The sequence below is a fragment of the Ahaetulla prasina genome, chromosome 2 (genome assembly GCF_028640845.1).
Source record: "Ahaetulla prasina isolate Xishuangbanna chromosome 2, ASM2864084v1, whole genome shotgun sequence".
Taxonomy (NCBI): Eukaryota; Metazoa; Chordata; class Lepidosauria; order Squamata; family Colubridae; genus Ahaetulla; species Ahaetulla prasina.
The window spans coordinates 122,012,015-122,031,043 of NC_080540.1; the positions used below are offsets into that span (position 1 = coordinate 122,012,015).

Below are 19,029 nucleotides of genomic sequence, written 5' to 3' on the forward strand. Positions count from 1 at the left end.
GAATATTTAAGAAACGTGGTAAAAGGTTCTGATGGGTGTTCATTGGCCGGCTGGAGATATGACACAATATTATAACAATCTGTTCAATATTTTTATAAATAATATTAAACAATATTACCTTCGGGACCGCCTTCTGTTACCACATGCCTCCCACCGACCGGTACGCTCTCATAGAGAGGGCCTCCTCAGGGTGCCGTCAGCCAGACAGTGCAGGCTGGCGACCCCCAGGGGGAGAGCCTTCTCTGTGGGGGCACCTACTCTCTGGAATGAGCTTCCCCCAGGACTTCGACAACTTCCAGACCTCCGGACCTTTCGCCGTGAGCTTAAAAACATATCTATTCTTTCGAGCAGGACTGGCTTAATAGGGTTTTTTAATAGGGTTTTAAATATGGATTTTATGGGGTTTATTTTATATGTTGTACTGTATTTTAAATTTAGGCTATTGGAATAAGTTTTTTAAATATTGTTTTTATTGAAATGTATCGTTTTTATTTTATCTGCCTGTTCACCGCCCTGAGTCCTTCGGGAGAAGGGCGGTATACAAATTAAATTATTATTATTATTATTATTATTATTATTATTATTATTATTATTATTATTATTATTATTATTATTATTATTATTATTATTATTATTATTATTATTATTATTATTATTATTATTAATATTTACAGGCTGTTTCTTTTCCGGCAGGTGCATTCTGGCAAAATGAGCATGCTCCAGGTCCTTTCTATTAAATATTGTCATTTTATGGGACCTGGGAAGTTGGTATTTTACCGCCCCCCCCCAGGAAAATATGTATAGCATCTTCTGAAACTGGGGTTGTTGTGTTTGTGGGGCTTCTAGTTTGGTGTGATTTATTGTGATTTGTTTATTTTGGTGTAGGTTGCCTATGGGGTGGTATACTTTAAACTGTTTTTATTGTTTGCAAGCCCCCCCCCCAATGAGAATGGGTAGCTATAATAATTTTAAATAAATAATGAGTAAAATGACTTTTGTATGAAATTTTTTTTTAAAAGATACTCATCATCCCTAGTTCTTTTCAGTCACCTTGCCTCCCTTTCCATTGGTTATGCTGGGCCACTTGTAAGATACAGTCCAATCCTTCATTTTTCCCAGGTCCTAAGTATTGAAAGAAAGGTGGAAGCCACATCATGCTAAGAACTAGTAGTTTTGATCTAACCCAGATGTTAAAGATAAACCCATGCTTCCCAGTAAGCTGACAAAATTAAATAAAAACCTAGTTAATTAGTCCCTGAAGTTTTTTCTTGTTTTGTTTTTATGAAAGTTTGAAATACAGCCTGGATTTGTTACAGAAATTTTCAGTAAACATGCTGAAGCTATATGTAAAGCTTCAATATAATTTTATATTTACTGTACATGAGACACACTAGTAGTAAAATTAGGTTCCAGTATACTTTGTACCGATCCTATTTGGTGGGATGTGTCATCTCTGGATTATACGTATTGGCTGTCTCTGTCATCTCTGGATTAGAAAGCCTAATTTACATAGTAAAGCAGGAGCTGCTTAGGTTAAAACCGAGATTTGGTTCTGGTTGATACATATTGGTCAAAATAATCATATCCTTTCAAGGGTATCCTTGAGTAAGACTTCTGTCTCCAAGGGACAAGTTCAAGATACGCTTGCTCAGAAGTTAAGTTCTGCTAGTCTCCAAAGGGTGTTCTCCAGAGTAAATATTGTGAAGAGGCTTTATCACAACTCCTTTGTGAGGTGAGTTGGGTATCGTTCTGTCTGACTAGAAGCTTTCTGCCAACATTTTCCCCTTCCTTTTCTCTTGCTAGGGAGTTTTTACCGTGGAATAGTTCAAGGTTGTTAGTAACCTACTACTCTTACTTGGGCAACATAACTGGGTTATATCTAGGTAACCCAAATGGTTGATATGGATGCTGTTGATATAAGTCCAAAAGAGTGATTGAATTAAAACAAATGAATCCCTATTTCTGTTGTTGCTGCTGCTATTGTTGTTGTTACTACCGCTGTTGTAACCTTGTTCCCGCTTGAATTTTCTAATCTGCCACACTGCTACCACTTGCAAAACCTATCCAGGATCATTTCCAAAGCCTGTCCATTTGCAAGCATGTGTAAAGTCTGAACGGGCTCAAAATGTTGGAATACTACATGAAGGTGGTTGGTAGGAAGAGAAGCAGTTCCTGAATTTAACTCATGCTCAATACTGCAACTCATGCTCAATACTGCAATCCAAAAGGAAAGGTGATACTTACTAAAGAACGGTAATAGTAGCAGCCTAGAAATGCTGAAATCTCTTTATTCTGATTTCTATCTTATTCTTTCTAGAAATGTGCACGTAAAAATGGAAAGAATGAAAGTAATTAATGAAGAGAACTTTACCTCATTGATTCAGAATCTCTTGTGGTGCTAAACAACAAATTTTGTGCTGATTTTTTTTTGCTCATCAGTTTCAATAACACAGGAATAGAATAGTTTGAGAATTCCTAGAAAGTTCTATTATTGTGAAACCAACTGAAGTTTCAAAGCATTTTTTTATACAGCCCTGTTTTAATTGTGCTATTGCTGTCCTTCAGACGAATTTAAAGATTGTGCTACTATGGCAAAATTGGTTATCTCCAGAGATACTGGGTTCCTTGGTTGCAAAAGCAAACACCCAAACCTGGGCATTTCCCAAACAGTGAATGTGAATGAGATAGAGGTGATTTTGGGCTCTTCCAAAGGGTGTAGTCCTGGACGGCTGCTGGTTTCTCATTTATTGACCCAGTTTTCCTGTTTATCCTTCCCCTGGTAGTGAAGAGACTGTTACCAGAAGGTTTATTTCTTGAGGATCTTCTAGAAACAATATGGTATTCCTCAAAGAAGAGGGATTATTTTGAATGAACTATTGTAAAGGATTTTTCATTATATTTAATACAGATTTGGACTATTCCAAGATCACAGATACAAGTAAATAAGAAGACAAAGACGTAGATTTTGTTGAAGCTCCTTACCCTTCCACTTGGAAGGAGAACTTGGGTAACCTTGAGTAGGATGTTGCAGGGCTAGTCACAAGTTCACAAGTGAGTCACACTGCCCTATTCATGCAATTAGGTTTTACAGCTTAGAAATACTAAAACTATGTGGCCCATGTCCCCCCCCCCCACAAATTTGTATTTACAATTCAATATTACAGAGCCTTATTACACTTGTTTTATCAGAGATGTTTGAATTACCCACTACCGATCTCTTAGGCATGTCCCCTCTCAGTAATAATGGGGTTTAAATTCATTTGTGACACATTTTTTTTTTGTTAAAATTTTTCTATGCACAAGTGGTTAGCAATCTTTTTTTCTGAAAAACTTCTCACCTACATAAAAGGCAAATGTCTCAGTTTTCAACCCACCCCGTACCTTGCCCCCCAAAAATACAGAAACAAGAACTTATTTCTGCCTACAGGAATGGATGTTGATAAGTAACTCTCCTTGATGCAAAAGAATAAACAAGGAGGTATGTGAAAGGTCAGAGAGAATCTGGACTCCCAATCAGATGTGATTGGGAGTCCAGGAAGCCTCCTCCTTTCAACCTTGTCTCATTTAAACAGCTTCTTGGATTTTTCAAGAGGAACTCAGAGAAGGATGGAGCTGACATGGACAGGAGTTCTGCTTCTTCTCTGTGTACTCTTCACCCTTTTTTCATCTTTCCAAATGTACAAGAAAAAAGGGCAGTTGCCCCCTGGACCTACTCCATGGCCTCTTCTGGGGAACCTCTTGCAGCAAGATGTACTACCTTTGTATAAATCCTATAAAAAGGTATGATTGCTTTGAAGTCTATCTATATTACTTCCTTTCTCTAGTTGTAGTAGTTAGAGATGTTGTTGTTAACTGTTCGTGTATATATTTTCAGCAGTAGTTTAGCATAGAATTGCTTTGTAGCAACCTGATAAAAGCATAACGTTTGGTAAAAGGGATAATAAGTAGTAATAATAAGAGTTTTAGAAAATTAAATGTCTGGCCTCAGATTTGTTTCATTTGAATTATCAAACTCAATGAAATCTCTTCCTTCTTTAGCCATCCTGCTTGATCCCAGTTTGTTGAAATGCAAACACACCTTCTGTCCTAGCTAACCAAACACTAAGACTACCTTATATGGGTTGCAAAAATCTGGATAATCACTAGATGGCAACAAAAACATACAGAATTTCTTTGCTGCAATCTAGTGATAATACAGTTTCTTGAAGACCACCAATGAGTATAAATATAATGGGGAACTACAAAATAGCAAAGCATAATACTTACTTAAAGTTGAAAGGTGATGAATTGTAACACAATGGACAATTTATGGTTTTCTTTGAGGATATTGAAATTTGATCGAAACAGAAAGCCATAACAGGCAAAGTTGGGTCACTTGGAAAGTTTAATTCCTAACTTGAAGAGTGAAAGAAGGCTAATGATACCAGAAATTGTAAAACAACGCATTTTTGCTTTCGTTTTTTTTCAGGATTTTATATAAGAAATGTATATCTTAGCAATTGTTTTACTTTCACTTCTTCCTGTTTCTTCCAGATTCATTTTTCCCAAGACCTATCCTTGTCACTAATGGCTGGCTGGCTCTCTCTCTCTCTCTCTTTCTCTCATCTATCTCTCCCTCTCTCTCTCCACCCCCATCTCTCTCTCTGTCTCATATATCCTATCTCCTATGTCTGTCATCTAATCCAGCGGTGAGATTCAAATAATTTAATAACCAATTCTCTGTCCTAATGACCAGCTGGGTGGGGTGGCTGGGGTGGGCATGACACGGGACTCATGTGGTGTTAAGCCAGGACTTCCCTGAGACCCTCCCTCACACTCATTATGGAGGTAATCCTCCAGTTACAAATGTAATAGAGCCTGCCAATTACACTTGTTACCTGGGGATTCGTTTGATTGAATCATGTTAAATGAACATGATCACTCCGTGCTTTCCCCAATGCACTGGTTAATAGAATGCACCAGTCATTAAAGGCACATGAGGTATCTCAGGCTGGGAACAATATGTGGGACCTAGTGCTGGAGCAGGCCATTTAAGGCCTCTGAGATACCTCATGCTCCCCTGGGGTCTCTACAATTGCTTCACCCCTATCCTGCCCCGCCAGGTCTCCACAAACTGGGCCTGCTTTGCTGGCATCCCAGATTCCACTTATTCCTCCCCACCCCATTTCCCATGGATTACTTACTTTTTGAAGATCTCCAGTTTCTGAATAAAAGACTTTGGCTTCTCTGCCATGTGAGCCTCTTCTGCAGCCTCTTCTGCAGCTCTTTGAAAAGTACAGTAAAGCTATGGGAATTGGGGTGGGGAGGAATAAGTGGATCTGGTCCACGGCGGCTCCATTTTGGCCTGTAACAGGGTGGGGGAGGTCTCATAAGGCTTGAACTGGGCCTCAGATAGTTGGATCGGGCCCATGGCAGCTGCATTTCAGCCTGTAACAGGCTGGGGGAGGCCTCCGGAGGCCCAAATGGGGCGAGGCTTCAGCCAGTTCAGTGATCTGAGCAAACAGTTAACAACCAGTTCTAGTGAACTGGTGAAAACCGGCTGAATTCCACCACTGGTATAATATAACACCAATTTACACTGTCTAACACATGGTACTGCCATTTCATTTAAACATAAGTCTGTACTTTTATTCTCCACTCTATAAGATCGGACCATCTTAACTCTAATGGGTTACATCCATTTTAGTCTTGGTATTCCTCACAAACACACAGTATGTATGTGTGTGAGTATTTCATTTCATTCTTTAACTCATGCTCTTGAGCTTTTACTTTTCATACATTCCATGTTGAATCTTCAATTTTCCTTATGGTTGGGCCAGGGGTGAAATGCTCCCAGATCGGACGGGATCGCACAATCTGGTAGCAATGGCGGCTGCTGGTTCGTAGGACCGGTAGCAAAAATCCCTGGCCCCTCCCCCCCTGCCTCTGTTGAGCCACACCATCTGCAGAGGTGTTTTTTTTTTTTTACTTTTAAAAGCCGGTTTTGCTTCAGCCGAAACAGGCCTTTAAAAGTAAAAAACAGCAGAACCTTACTTGTACTCTTACTTGTAGAAAACATATTTTCAAAAAGTAAGAGTAGAGATTCTAAGGCACTTACCTGATTACTGATGAACGCATGGCTCTCCTTCCAGCCCGAAAGCAGTTTCAGTTTCAGCCAGACAGAATCAATCGCTCAGCTAATCTATTTCCTCGGTGATCAACTGGCTGGCTTTGCTGGCTGAGGAACTCTGGGATTTGAAGTCCACAATATAATAATAAAATAAAATATTTGTTCAGCTTTCTGAGATTTGGTGTGTTTCTGTAGTGTTTCACTCTAACTACACAAACACACAAAATCTCAGAAAGCTGTATGTGGCATATTGTGTGTGTGTGTTAGTTGTGTGTAAAGTGTGAAAGTTGGTTTTTGAGCTTTTTGTGGCTGTGTGAAGTGTGAAGTACAGCTGCTTTTACACTGTGTGTGAGTCAGTTGTGTTGTGTTGTGTGTGTGTAAAGTGTGAAAGTTGGTTTTTGAGCTTTTTGTGGCTATGTGAAGTGTGAAGTGCAGCTGCTTTTACATTGTGTGTGAGTCAGTTGTATTGTGTTGTGTGTGTGTAAAGTGTGAAAGTTGGTTTTTGAGCTTTTTGTGGCTATGTGAAGTGTGAAGTGCAGCTGCTTTTACATTGTGTGTGAGTCAGTTGTGTTGTGTTGTGTGTGTGTAAAGTGTGAAAGTTGGTTTTTGGTACCTCTTATTGTTTTTTTATACTTTGTTTATTATTTTTATTATTTATTGTTATTGGCCACGCCCACCAAGCCATCTGACCACCAAGCCATGCCCACCAATTAAGCCACGCCCACAGAACCGGTAGGGAAAATTTTTAGATTTCACCCCTGGGTTGGGCCCATAATTTTTGATGTCCAGTACCCTTTATAATGTTGGTCAGTTGTAAATTTCACATAGATCTATATAATAAATTGAAGAGAGAATAGATTGGACTATTATGCTACTTGAAAAATTCCTTGATCTTGAGAAAAACATTACTAGGGAGTTTTTTCTTGTATATCACAAATGCAACCAAACCTCTGTTTTATCATGTTCAGCACATGCTATTGTATGTGTACTAGGATGTGTACTATTCTATGTGTACTAGTGTAATTCAGCACTGAACATAAAAGTCAACATATTATATTTTTTCAGTTTTAAAGCACTTGTTATGTATTCTTGATAGTATATATAATTTTATGCTTTGTTTCTTTTGCTTTTTGCTTTTTCTGATATTATTTTAAAAACAATTACATTTTATATAAACCCCATACTATTAGCCATATCCCACAAACTAGTGGAGACCTACAATGTTATATGAATCTAATCATATTTGTGGATGTTAAGTATTTTTGGAACTTTCTTGAACATTTTGAAGGTTTCTTTGCAATAATTTAAAATGTATTTCAAACATGCTTGGGAATAATTTCACGCCAACATGGGTCATCAGCTAATTAACCAAGTTTTCATTTAATTCTACCTTTAGCTTATTGAACAGTATGGTCCTATATTTACCGTCTGGATTGGATCAAAACCTTTGGTTGTGCTCTGTGGACATAAAGTCATAAAAAATGCTTTGATAGATCATGCAGAAGAATTTGGTGGACGTAATATTGTGCCCACCATTCAGCGAATATTCCAGAATCATGGTTGGTACTCTGGCACTTCCTTATTTGCTCTTCTTTTTCTTTGAAAGCTATTATGTGCATCTAAAATTATGCTATTAAGGTCTAGAAAGTTTTACTGGAAAGATGATTTTGCGGAAATTTTAATTTGGTCAAAGGTGTAGGAGAGAGAATAAAACTCTATCATCTGCCCTTTTACTGATCCATTATAAGGTATGTAAGGAGAGGGAGGGAGAGAGAGAGAGCTTTCATTTCTACACTGGCCCTTTGAAAAGAGACCCTGAAATACTTTTTCAAATAAGAGTTTTTTAGCTGATGTTGTCTGGGCTATTACTGAAAATTAATTTCATATACCTTCAAAAGAAAATATATTCTGTCAGCCAATGAGTGTCTATACTGCACCAAAACAGTCATATGTTGAAGTGGGTCTGTTTTTTCTTCTGCTTTTTGAAAATTGCAAGGACAGTAAAGAACAGTCTCTATATTCAATATACATATTATTTTGTCTATATCACAATTGCAGAAGGTCTCGAGTTGCCATAGGCCAGGGATGATTTGCGAGTTGACAGTGTCATGGTTTTGATAATGACTAAGAAAATGTACTTTTCTCAGCTACTATATATTTTAAATTTTATAATTGTTATTGCAGTTGTGTTATTTTTATCTTTAATATTGTCCAGAATAAATTTTTGATATTGGTAGCTACATAAATTGAAAATGGATGAAATTGAAAATGGATTAATAAATAAATTAGTGGAAGCTGTATTGGCTAATTAGTATTTCAAGCTGCCAGTTGTGCTTTCTTGAAAGTAGGGAGAGAAGATTTTATGATCTATAATTTATTGCAATGCAGTGACCTATCACAGCTATTGGCAAGGCAAAGATCTGAAGGGGGAAAGTGCTTGTAACCATTGTTTATACTGAAACCTGCTACTTCTTAAAACCTGAAAACTTACAATCATGCTATTTTCCCTATGTCTTTGCTTTCAGGTATGGCCACTGCTGATGAGAGAAACTGGAAGGAGATGAGACATTTCATGATATCTACCTTGAAAAATTTTGGGATGGGGAAGAAACAAATGTCCGAAAGAGTGCAGGAGGAAGCCCTTTGTCTAGTGGAGGAAATGGGCAGCATGCAAGGTCTTCCAAAGAAGCCCAAAGCTTCTTCCTGCAGAGGAATAATTTCATTTGTAAAGAATCTGAGAGGGGGTTTTATATTGTGCAAGGTTACAGAAAAATTAGATTCTGAGTTGAAACTCAAGTAGCATTAGCAATAGGACTCTGCCACTTCACAGTGCTTTACAGCTCTCTCTAAGTGTTTTACAGTGTCAGCGTATTGCCCCCAACAACTGGGTCCTTATTTTATTGACCTCGGAAAGATGGAAGGCTGACTCAACCTTGAGCCGGGGACACTTAAACAGGTGAACTGCTGGCAGCCAGCAGTCAGCAGTAGTAGTCTGAAATACTGCATACTAACCACTGTGCCACCACACTTCTACATTTAAGTACACAAAATAAAGAAAAAGAAAGATAGGTAGCAACAAGCTCCTACTGTGTTGCTTTTACACTGGTGATCAGGAGCACAGACAAAAATACACATGGAAAATATAAAAAACTTTCAAGCTGTTTCCCATACTTTTCTACCCACTGTCAGGTTTTGGCTTCATAAAATTACAAGGATACGGAGAAGTAGTGAAATTTTAGTGTGGCTGCAGCAACTGAGAGATCAGAAATACTAGGAAGTCATTTAATGGGGTAATCACAGTTTTTTAAATGGATATGTTTAACCAGGTTTTAAGATCATGCTAAATTACCCATCAGGTAAATTCAGCAGCCAGCAAAACATTTTATGGCTAAATGAGATAGGTAAGGAAAACATGGTTAAGAATATGCTGCATGAGGGAATGAGGGATGAAGATTGTTAGGCAACATAGACTTAAAATTAAAAAGCCACAAATAAAATTCACTCGGTTTTATTACCTTTGAAAACTATCGTCAGTGGACTGTAGGGAAGGAGATAGGCAAAGAAATAGAAACAAAGAGTGTGGGACTGTTTTAAAAAAGTGTTGGCTAGATTATAAAGAGAGAGGTATGGAAAGAAAAAAGCTCAGTTAAAATTGGAAAGAGAGGCAGAGAATTCAAAGAAGTAGAGAAGGAAGGTTACAGGAAAGGAACAAAGTAAAAGAAAAGAAACCAGCTATGAGCAGAAAAATGCAGAGTGAGGAGCCCCAGGCGATGAGAAAAAAATATATAGACAGCAGTATACAGCAGTAAGATGGTGGCAATGTAATGCAAGCTTTCATATATTTTATATATACAAGGTACCTTGGTATTCGTTGTTAATAATTCCAGGAGGCATGATGAGTACCAAAAATGAGCAATGTTTTCCATAAGGAATAATGTAGTGAGTCACCAGGCAACTGACACTGACAAGTTCTAGCTTGTGTGTTGAGTACCAAACAAATGATGAGTACCAGGACAAAATTTTCGCTCCAAAATGTGTTCCCCGCACAATTTTTTATTTTTTAATATACTGTATATACTCGAGTATAAGCCGAGTTTTTCAGCACGTTTTTTGTGCTGAAAAACGTCCCCTCGGCTTATACTCGGGTATATACGGCTTATACTCGAGTATATACGGCTTATACTCAAGTTTTTTTTTTCTTTTTTTTACATTATACCGGACGGCGCAAACTTGGCGGGCTTTTGCATTAGCGCGGGGAAGCCCTGCCGGTGCAGTGAGAGGGCAGGGCGGGGGAGCCGCCAGCCTTCTCAGCTGAGGGAGGGAGGGTTTCCCCAACCGGTAGCTGCCTCATTTCCCACCCTCGGCTTATACTCGAGTCCCCAGTTTACCCCAGTTTTTGGGGTAAAATTGGGGACCTCGGCTTATACTCGGATCGGCTTATATTCGAGTATATACGGTAATAATTCCATCTTCAATTAAACAGTGTGTCGTCCGGATACAAATATCTTTGTAACATAATAGTCAAAATTTACAACAATGTTCATTACATTAGCATTAATTTTATTATATTAAAGTAATATTAAACATAATAATCATAATATTTGCTTCTCTCTCTTAATATCTCTACTTTATTTCACAAACCTTTTTTCCCCCCCCTGTTTCTAGCTTCCCTGCTTATTATCTAACCATTGATAAAATAAGTCCCATATCGTATAACATTCAGTTTGTTCTTTCTCCTTGATTGCTAGCATTAGTCTATTCATTTCTGCATTCTAATATTTTCCTGATCACACACTCATTTGTCAGGATCTCTTCACTTTTCAAATTTTGTGCAAATACAATTCTAGCTGCCTTTAATATGTGAATAATTGTATACATTCCCCTTTACTGTAATTCTCAGATAAAATCCCCAACAGGAATATTTCTGGTTTTAAATCAATAAGCTGCTTTATCATTTTTTCCAGCCATGTACTGTATATATTTTTGTCCAATATTTTTTTACTTTTGAGCAAGTCTACCACATATGATAATATGATCCAGGTATCTGGTCGCACTTCCAGTATTTAGTTGACTTATCTTTAAACATCTTTGCCAACCTTGCTTGGGTAAAATGCCATCTATAAAACATCTTATACAAATTTTCTTTATATACAGTTAACATTTTTAATTTATAGTTCCTGTCCGACAGCTTCTGCCATTTGTCTAACTCTATTGTATAACCAAAGTTTTTTGCCCATGCTATCATTGTCTCCTTCACTTGTTCCTCTTCCAATTTAATGCCCAATAAGTATCTGTACATTTTTCTTCTGTCCCTGTCAATATCTTGTCTAATTCTGTTAATTCTTTATAAAACCCATATAATTTAACATATTTCTCATATCTAGAATATATCTGCACTTGTGAATACCATGCCATTCAATCCCTTTGTGGCTCAATTCTTGTTTTGTTGTGAGTTCCCCCTTTTTATTCAAAATATCTTTATACCTAACAATATTTTCCATATTGATAACATTTGGGTGAATCAATTCTTCCATTGTTGAAAGCCAAACTGGTATCCTCAAGTAGTGTTGTACTCTAATTTTCTCCCACACTAACAATAATGCATTCCTAATATAATGTCTTTGAAACTAACTATGCACTTTATTTTTCCCATACCATAAGAAGGCATGCCAGCCCAATTGCAAATCATGTCCTTCCGAAGTCAATAGTCTTGTATGCCTCAATTCAATCCATTCTTTCACCCATGTGAGTACTGCAGCCTGATAATACAATCCCCAATTCAGTAGCCCAAAACCTCCTCTATTTCACGAATCCTGCAGCATTTTTAAGCTTATTCTTGCTTTCCTCCCTTGCCAGATATATCTTAATATTACTTTATTGAGTTCCTTGAAGTATTTTTTTTTCAATTTTATAGAATTGTTTGAAAGTAGTAATCTCGGTAGTATATTCATCTGTATTGTAGCTATTATTCCTATCAATGATAATTGCAGAATTTTCCATATCTCCAAATCTGCTTTAATTTGTTGTATCAGTTTATAATAATTATCTTCCTTTATAGTTACACATCTTGGTGTAAGATGAATCCCTAAGTATTTTACTTTCTTAGTAATCTGGATATCTATTCTCTTCATTAACTCTTTTTTCTGCATGTCTGTAAGATTTTTAACTAATATCTTAGTTTTCTCTTTATTTATTTTCAATCCTGCCACTTCACCATATTCCTCTATGGTTTTTATTAATTTAGGCTCTGTTTCTTGTGGTTCTTCCAGAATGGAGAGTAAATCATCTGCAAATGCCTGTAGTTTATATTTTTCCTTCTTTCCATACCTTTTATCTCTATGTCTTATCTAATATTTCTGTTTAATACTTCCAGTGTCAATATGAATAATAGAGGAGACAAGGGGCATCCTTGTCTTGTATCCTTTTTAATGTTAATCTTCTCTGTCATGTTTCCATTTACCATCACCTTTGCTGTTTACTTATAATATATTGCCTTAATCATGTTAATAAATCTCTCCCCAAAGTCCATATCTTTTAGCTGTGCTAGCATAAACTGCAGTTCACATTGTCAAATGCTTTCTGGGTGCCTAGAAAAATCAATGCCATTTGCTTCCCTGGATGTGCTTTGTAGTACTCCAGTGTATTTAAAATTATTCACATATTGTCTTTAATTTGTCTCTTAGGTAAAAATCCATTTTGATCTGGATGTATAAATTGATTTAAGAACCTTTTTTGTCTTTCTGCAATTTTGGGGGCATATATTTTATAGTCAGCATTCAATAAAGTAAAGTAAAGTAAAGTTCTGTAGTTTTTTATCTGTTGTAAATCTTCTTTCAGCATGAGAGTAATATATGCATAAATTTGATACTTTCGCTTCTAGCTGTACTTCATTGGACACTTCCAACACTGATATACTTAAAGTATTTTTTAAATCTTTATAGAGTTCTGCAGGTAGACCATCTGGGCCTGGTGTCTTTGCCATTCTTTTGTCTCTTAATTGCTCCTGTTAATTCCATCATTATTATACGTTCATCTAACATAGCTTTCACTGTTATGGTAATTCCACTTTTTCTAAATATTGTTTTATTTTATCTTCTAAAACTATCTCTTGATCATATAATTTTTTATAGTAGTTTTGGATCACTTTCTTTTTATTGTCATTTTGATGATGAAGGTTTCTTTTGGCATCTATTAATTGGTGTATCAGGGTTTTTTTTCTCCTTTTTCAGTTTGTATACCAACCATCTTCCTGGTTTATTTGCATTTTCAAAGAAATTTTGTGTAGCACATTTAATTTTTGTGCTAATTCTTCTTTATCTATTAGATTCAACTTATGTTTTATTAATTCCATTTGGTTTTTTAAGATTCTTTTTAGTGGTTGTTTTTTTTTTTTTGGTAGTTCTCTAGCTTCTTATATTCTAATATCTTTTGGTTTTGTTCTTCTTCTTCTTTTCTTTTCTATATAAGTTATGCTTCATTCCAGGAATGAAGGAAGGAATGGAGGCGTGACGGTAAAGCAATAACTCTTTATTAGCAACTAACAGACAAAAGGAACAAAAAAGGCGTGGCTGCATACGCTGCAAGTTACCTCTAATATCTCTAATATATGCCTTAGCTGTATCCCATACATTTTTGTAATAAGGTCTCTCTTTTTCTATTCTCTTTAAAGAAAAAAATCTAATTCTTTTTCCATGTCTTATATCTTCAAAGGGAGTGTTCATAGAGCATAAAGTAAAAAAGAAGGAAAATATTTTGCTCTTCTCAGCTTCTATTTGCTTTATCTGCTTGAGTTCCAAGAGCTATACTATTTTAAAAAGTCTCCCTCACTTAAAAAGTTTCACTCTCTGTCTCAGCTATCTAACATGAACAGCTTATTGATGCAGGTGTTCTTTGTTTTGATAGCCAGACTTATCCTTTTCTGCCTCTCAAGGTTATATTTCTTTCTTTTCCTTTCCTTCTGCCTGTAGGTGGCAATATTGCTCTGTTTCTCTCCCTTTTCTTCCTTTTGTTTTATACTGTATTATCCTGTCCAAGTTTTTTTTTCCAGGAAGGTTCCCTAAGTCCAAATTTTATAGTCCCCAAAAGTTTCCAAGTTAGGCAATATTATATCTGAGGTTACCAGTCCAGCTTCCTAATTTCCAAGTTTTTTCACTCTTTTAAAGAGTTCTCTTAACTTTCTTCCGGTTTTAAAAATGGCTCTTAGGCTTGCTCGCTGCTTTTCTTGGGAGGTGGAAGAAAATCAGTTCCACCTTCTCTTTTTAATGTCCCACTTTCACCCAGGCTAAATTCCATGTGGCTTGTTTCTCAATAGAAATTAGAAGTTAGAAATATCTCACTCAGATCATTGATACTATTCCTCAATCTTTCACACTTTCTTCATTAGTCAGCTGCCACAGCTTCAGTCCAGCATGCAATGGCCGTTGTTTTCTTCCTGCCGGATTCAGAGCCTTTTCCAGATTGATCAGAGAGTTTGCAAACTCCCTGAGATCAACATAGTGTGCTCTCTTACTTCATCACCCCTCCGAGGCGAATTAGGTCCATCAGAACTTCCTTGCATGGGTGCGATCCCACAGAGCCCCGTGGAGATGCGTCATGTCACTATGGTGTCATCCCGGCCTCCTTCCCATCAAAATGTGTTGAGTACCAAATTTGATGACTTTCAAAGCAGTCGAGTAGCAAGGTACCATGGTACCAGACAACCCTGTGAGCTGTTGCATCATCCTTTGGCAGAGATTGTGGAGATGTGGCAGACTTACCCTAGCAATTAGCGACCTTCCCTACAAGCTTCCCAATGTTCCACTCCTACCATTAGCCATGATCACACGATCCCCATTGACTTTTGCCTGCCAGGCTTCCCCATTGACCTGTGGTAAGTATCAGGAAATGTTGTAAATGAGAATCATTTGATTGTAGCAGCACAGAGGCAGCAACAGTACAGCATTGCTGAAATAGCAAGAACTTTCCTAAATTTTATTGCCACAGGAGTAATGGGTCTCAGCATTCTAGATTAGCCCATTTCAGGTATCTCGGTTGAAAGTTTTGCCTATGATACACCATTTCATCCAGCTGAAGTTACAATCACAAGATTTTTAGGATTATATAGATTTTCATATATTATAATATATATTTAATGGATTCCAGAGAATTTACCCATCTGGACTGCGCCATTTTAGAAAGATCATGGAGGATTTAGATGATGTGATTTTTAAAAAAAATTCTAGGTTTTTAATGAGATTTGTGGAAAGAAAGCTCTGCATTTTCTGATCTCACTTATAAAAATTTACGACTTTACTTGCAGGGCAGCCTTTTGAACCAAAAAGAAAATGTACAAGTGCTGTTTCTAATGTAATCTGTGCAGTCGTCTTCGGCACTCGATTTGATTACAAAGATCAAATGTTCACGGAGAACCAAAAGACAGTGGAATCTCTTTTAGAACTCTGCAGTAATTTCACAGGAATGGTATGTTACTCATCTACTTCGCACCTCCTATCTTGAAGCTTAATTTTTACTAGCAGTGATGCAAATGCTTAAGTCAAAAATGTGAAAACTAGATGCAATGAACTGCAGATCTGGAAAAGCTAAATCTAGGCATCCAGAGAGATTGAGGTACACTTCCTGTAGCTGGACTTATTTCCTATGGACCATTTTCTTCCTTTGGGCTCTAGCCTGCTTTTTTCTAGTACTTACTCATTTCTTAACTTACCAGGGAAGTCCAAACATGAAATTTCACTGGAGTAATTGATGCCTCCTAATGTTTCACTGCCTATTCTCTCCATGCTACCTTTGCTATACATAGCAGTATTCCATACAAATGAAAAACAATGTATATTATACATTTTTTAAAAGTGCATGGCACATACATACCAAATAATGTTGGCAACAGTAATTATTTTATTAAATTATTGACCTCTCTCTCCCCCCAATTTCTTTCCAGCTGTTATCTTTATGCTAATAATCACACACTCTCTTCTCAATTTCAAAGATTATGGGCAGTTACACTATTATTCATTAATGTGAGAGATTATGGGTAGGGTAGAAAAATAGTCGGTGAATCAATTGACAGATTATCTCGCAAATGAAACTCAGCCCAAAATATAAATTCCTATTACAGTTTCCCAGATTCTCTATTGATTTATTTGTACCCTATGACTATCATTAAGTGTTGTACCTTTGAATTCTTGAACATATCTTTTCTTTTATGTACACTGAGAGCATATGCACCAAGACAAATTCCTTGTGTGTCCAATCACACTTGGCCAATAAAAAAATTCTATTCTATTCTATTCTATTTATTTGAGACTACCATTACAGATACCTTTTGTGAAATCCAATTCTTGCCTTCTTGACCTTGGCATCTATGTGAACATTGACAATTAGCAATTTCACTGTAAAAATTAATCTCTGAATGTTTGGAGCATTAAGATGCTGCCATAATAGTCTAAAATATATGCTATTTAACTTGAACTTTGCTACAGGTGTACAATAGTTTTCCAAAAATAATGGAATATTTTCCTGGGCAACACACAAAGACTTTTGCTGATATTGAAAAACTCTGTGGTTTTATCCATAAAAAAATAGTACTTCATCAGAAAACACTGGATATTCAGGAGCCTCGTGACTTTATCGACTGTTTCCTTATCAAAGTAGAGAAGGTATGTACAATATGTGTGTGTGTGTGTGTGTGTGTGTGTGTGTGGTGTGTGTGTGTGTGGTGTGTGCGTGTGGTGTGTGTGTGTGGTGTGTGTGTGTGTGTGTGTATATGTGTGTGTGTAGGTCTTTGGTTATTCGGGTTTTCTCCCGCGTAAAATTGGAAGTGTCTTCGCGATGTTTTGACGAAGTCTCATTTGTCATCTTCAGGCTTCAGCTTCGTGCTTCTGGGAGCAATGTGTGATTGCAGCTGTTTCTTCCTTTTTAACTGCTAGTGGGGGTTTGAACTGATTGGGTGGGAGCTTGGCTGTGCTCTGATTGGATGGGGGTTTTTTTGTGCTCTGATTGGCTGGGGTGTGTCCTGTTTGGGTGGGGGTTTGGTTGTGCTCAGATTAGTCTGAGTTGCAGGGAGATTTGAGCTGGTGAGCTGCATTACTGTTGTTTGACTTCGTGTTTGTGGTCGTGCTACATCTTTATAGTGGGTGTCAGTCTGCTGCATGGATGGATTGGAGGGGTTTGAAATGGCTAATGTTGCCGCTGCGGTCTGGCTTCTGGTCCTTGGTCGTGATTCATGATCAGTGTGGCTTTGGGTCTGCTTTCTGGGTGGATGTGCGGTGGTGACATCCTGTGTGGACCTCGTGAGTGTGGGTCTGGTGTCATTCCTCGTGTTAGGGACTCGTTTGTCAATAAGGGCGGGTTTCCAAATGGCTGGTAGGCGGGAGGTATCATCTCGTTTGTTCATGCTGTGTGGGCGTTTTTCTATCTCAATGGCTTCTCTGATTATTCTGTTGTTAAAGTGTTCAGTTTTGGCGATAGTTCTGGTCTTTTTAAAGTCAATATCATGTCCTGTAACTTTAAAGTGTTGGACCAGGGAAGAAGTTGGTTCCTCTTTTTTGACTGAGTTCTTGTGCTCTTCAATGCGTGCACTTATTCTTCTGTTAGTTTGTCCAATGTATATATAAGGGACCACAGACAGAATCAGCAAGATCCTCACAAACACAACATCAAGACAGCCTTCTGCACAAACCGAAAAATATCCACCATCCTAAGAAACCCCAAAGACAAAATTGAGTTAGAAAATCAAGGAGTATATGAAATCCCAGGCACCGCCTGCCCCACCACATATATTGGACAAACCAACGTTGACTTTAAAAAGACCAGAACTATCGCCAAAACTGAACACTTTAACAACAGAATAATCAGAGAAGTCATCGAGATAGAAAAACGCCCACACAGCATGAACAAATGAGATGATACCTCCCGCCTACCAGCCATTTGGAAACCTGCCCTTATTGACAAACGAGTCCCTAACACAAGGAATGACACCAGACCCACACTCACGGGTCCACACAGGATGTCACCACCACACATCCACCCGAAAGCAGACCCAAAGCCACACTGATCATGAAGCACGACCAAGGACCAGAAGCCAGACCGCAGCGGCAACATTAGCCATTTCAAACCCCTCAAATCCATCCATGCAGCAGACTGACAACCACTATGAAGATGTAGCACGACCACAAACACGAAGCCAAACAACAGTAATGCAGCTCACCAGCTCAAATCCCCCTGCAACTCAGACTAATCTGAGCACAACCAAGCCCCCACCCAAACAGGACACACACCCCATCCAATCAGAGCACATAAAAACCCCCCATCCAATCAGAGCACAGCCAAGCTCCCACCCAATCAGTTCAAACCCCCACTAGCAGTTAAAAAGAAAGAAACAGCTGCAATCACACATTGCTCCCAGAAGCACGAAGCTGAAGCCTGAAGATGACAAATGAGACTTCGTCAAAACGTCGCCAAGACACTTCCAATTTTACGTGGGAGAAAACCCAAATAATCAAAGACCTACATACAAACACCCGCGAAAACCTCAGAAAACACACACACACACACACACACACACACACACACACACACACACACACATGTATGTATATATAATATATATAAAATTATGTATTCTCCATTAAGTATGCTCTTGGACAACTCCCACATGGCTAGTTCTTGGCATATATTTTTCTTTCTTCTGGCTATAGTTGTTGTTGTTGCTAAAAATAAATATATTATTCTCCAGATAAGCTGAGCATGAGATACCATCTATTTGGTATTCTGTGTGTGAAATCAAAGTAACATAACATAACATAACATAACATCAGAGTTGGAAGGGACCTTGGAGGCCTTCTAGTCCAACCCCCTGCCCAGGCAGGAAACCCTACACCATCTCAGTCAGATGGTTATCCAACATTTTCTTAAAAATTTCCAGT

At 37.8% G+C, this 19,029-nt stretch overlaps 1 protein-coding gene across 1 annotated transcript in view; it reads left to right on the forward strand.

The window, feature by feature from the left end:
• The first annotated feature begins 3,604 nt into the window (after positions 1-3,604).
• Positions 3,605-19,029, forward strand: part of LOC131190555 (cytochrome P450 2C5-like) — a 72,763-nt gene continuing 57,338 nt past the window's right edge. Inside the window, exons 1-5 of the mRNA XM_058167892.1 lie at positions 3,605-3,780; positions 7,506-7,668; positions 8,635-8,784; positions 15,408-15,568; positions 16,585-16,761. Of these exons, the coding sequence (XP_058023875.1) occupies positions 3,607-3,780; positions 7,506-7,668; positions 8,635-8,784; positions 15,408-15,568; positions 16,585-16,761 (825 nt within the window). The 5' untranslated portion in view covers positions 3,605-3,606. The remainder of the gene's footprint in view (positions 3,781-7,505; positions 7,669-8,634; positions 8,785-15,407; positions 15,569-16,584; positions 16,762-19,029) is intronic.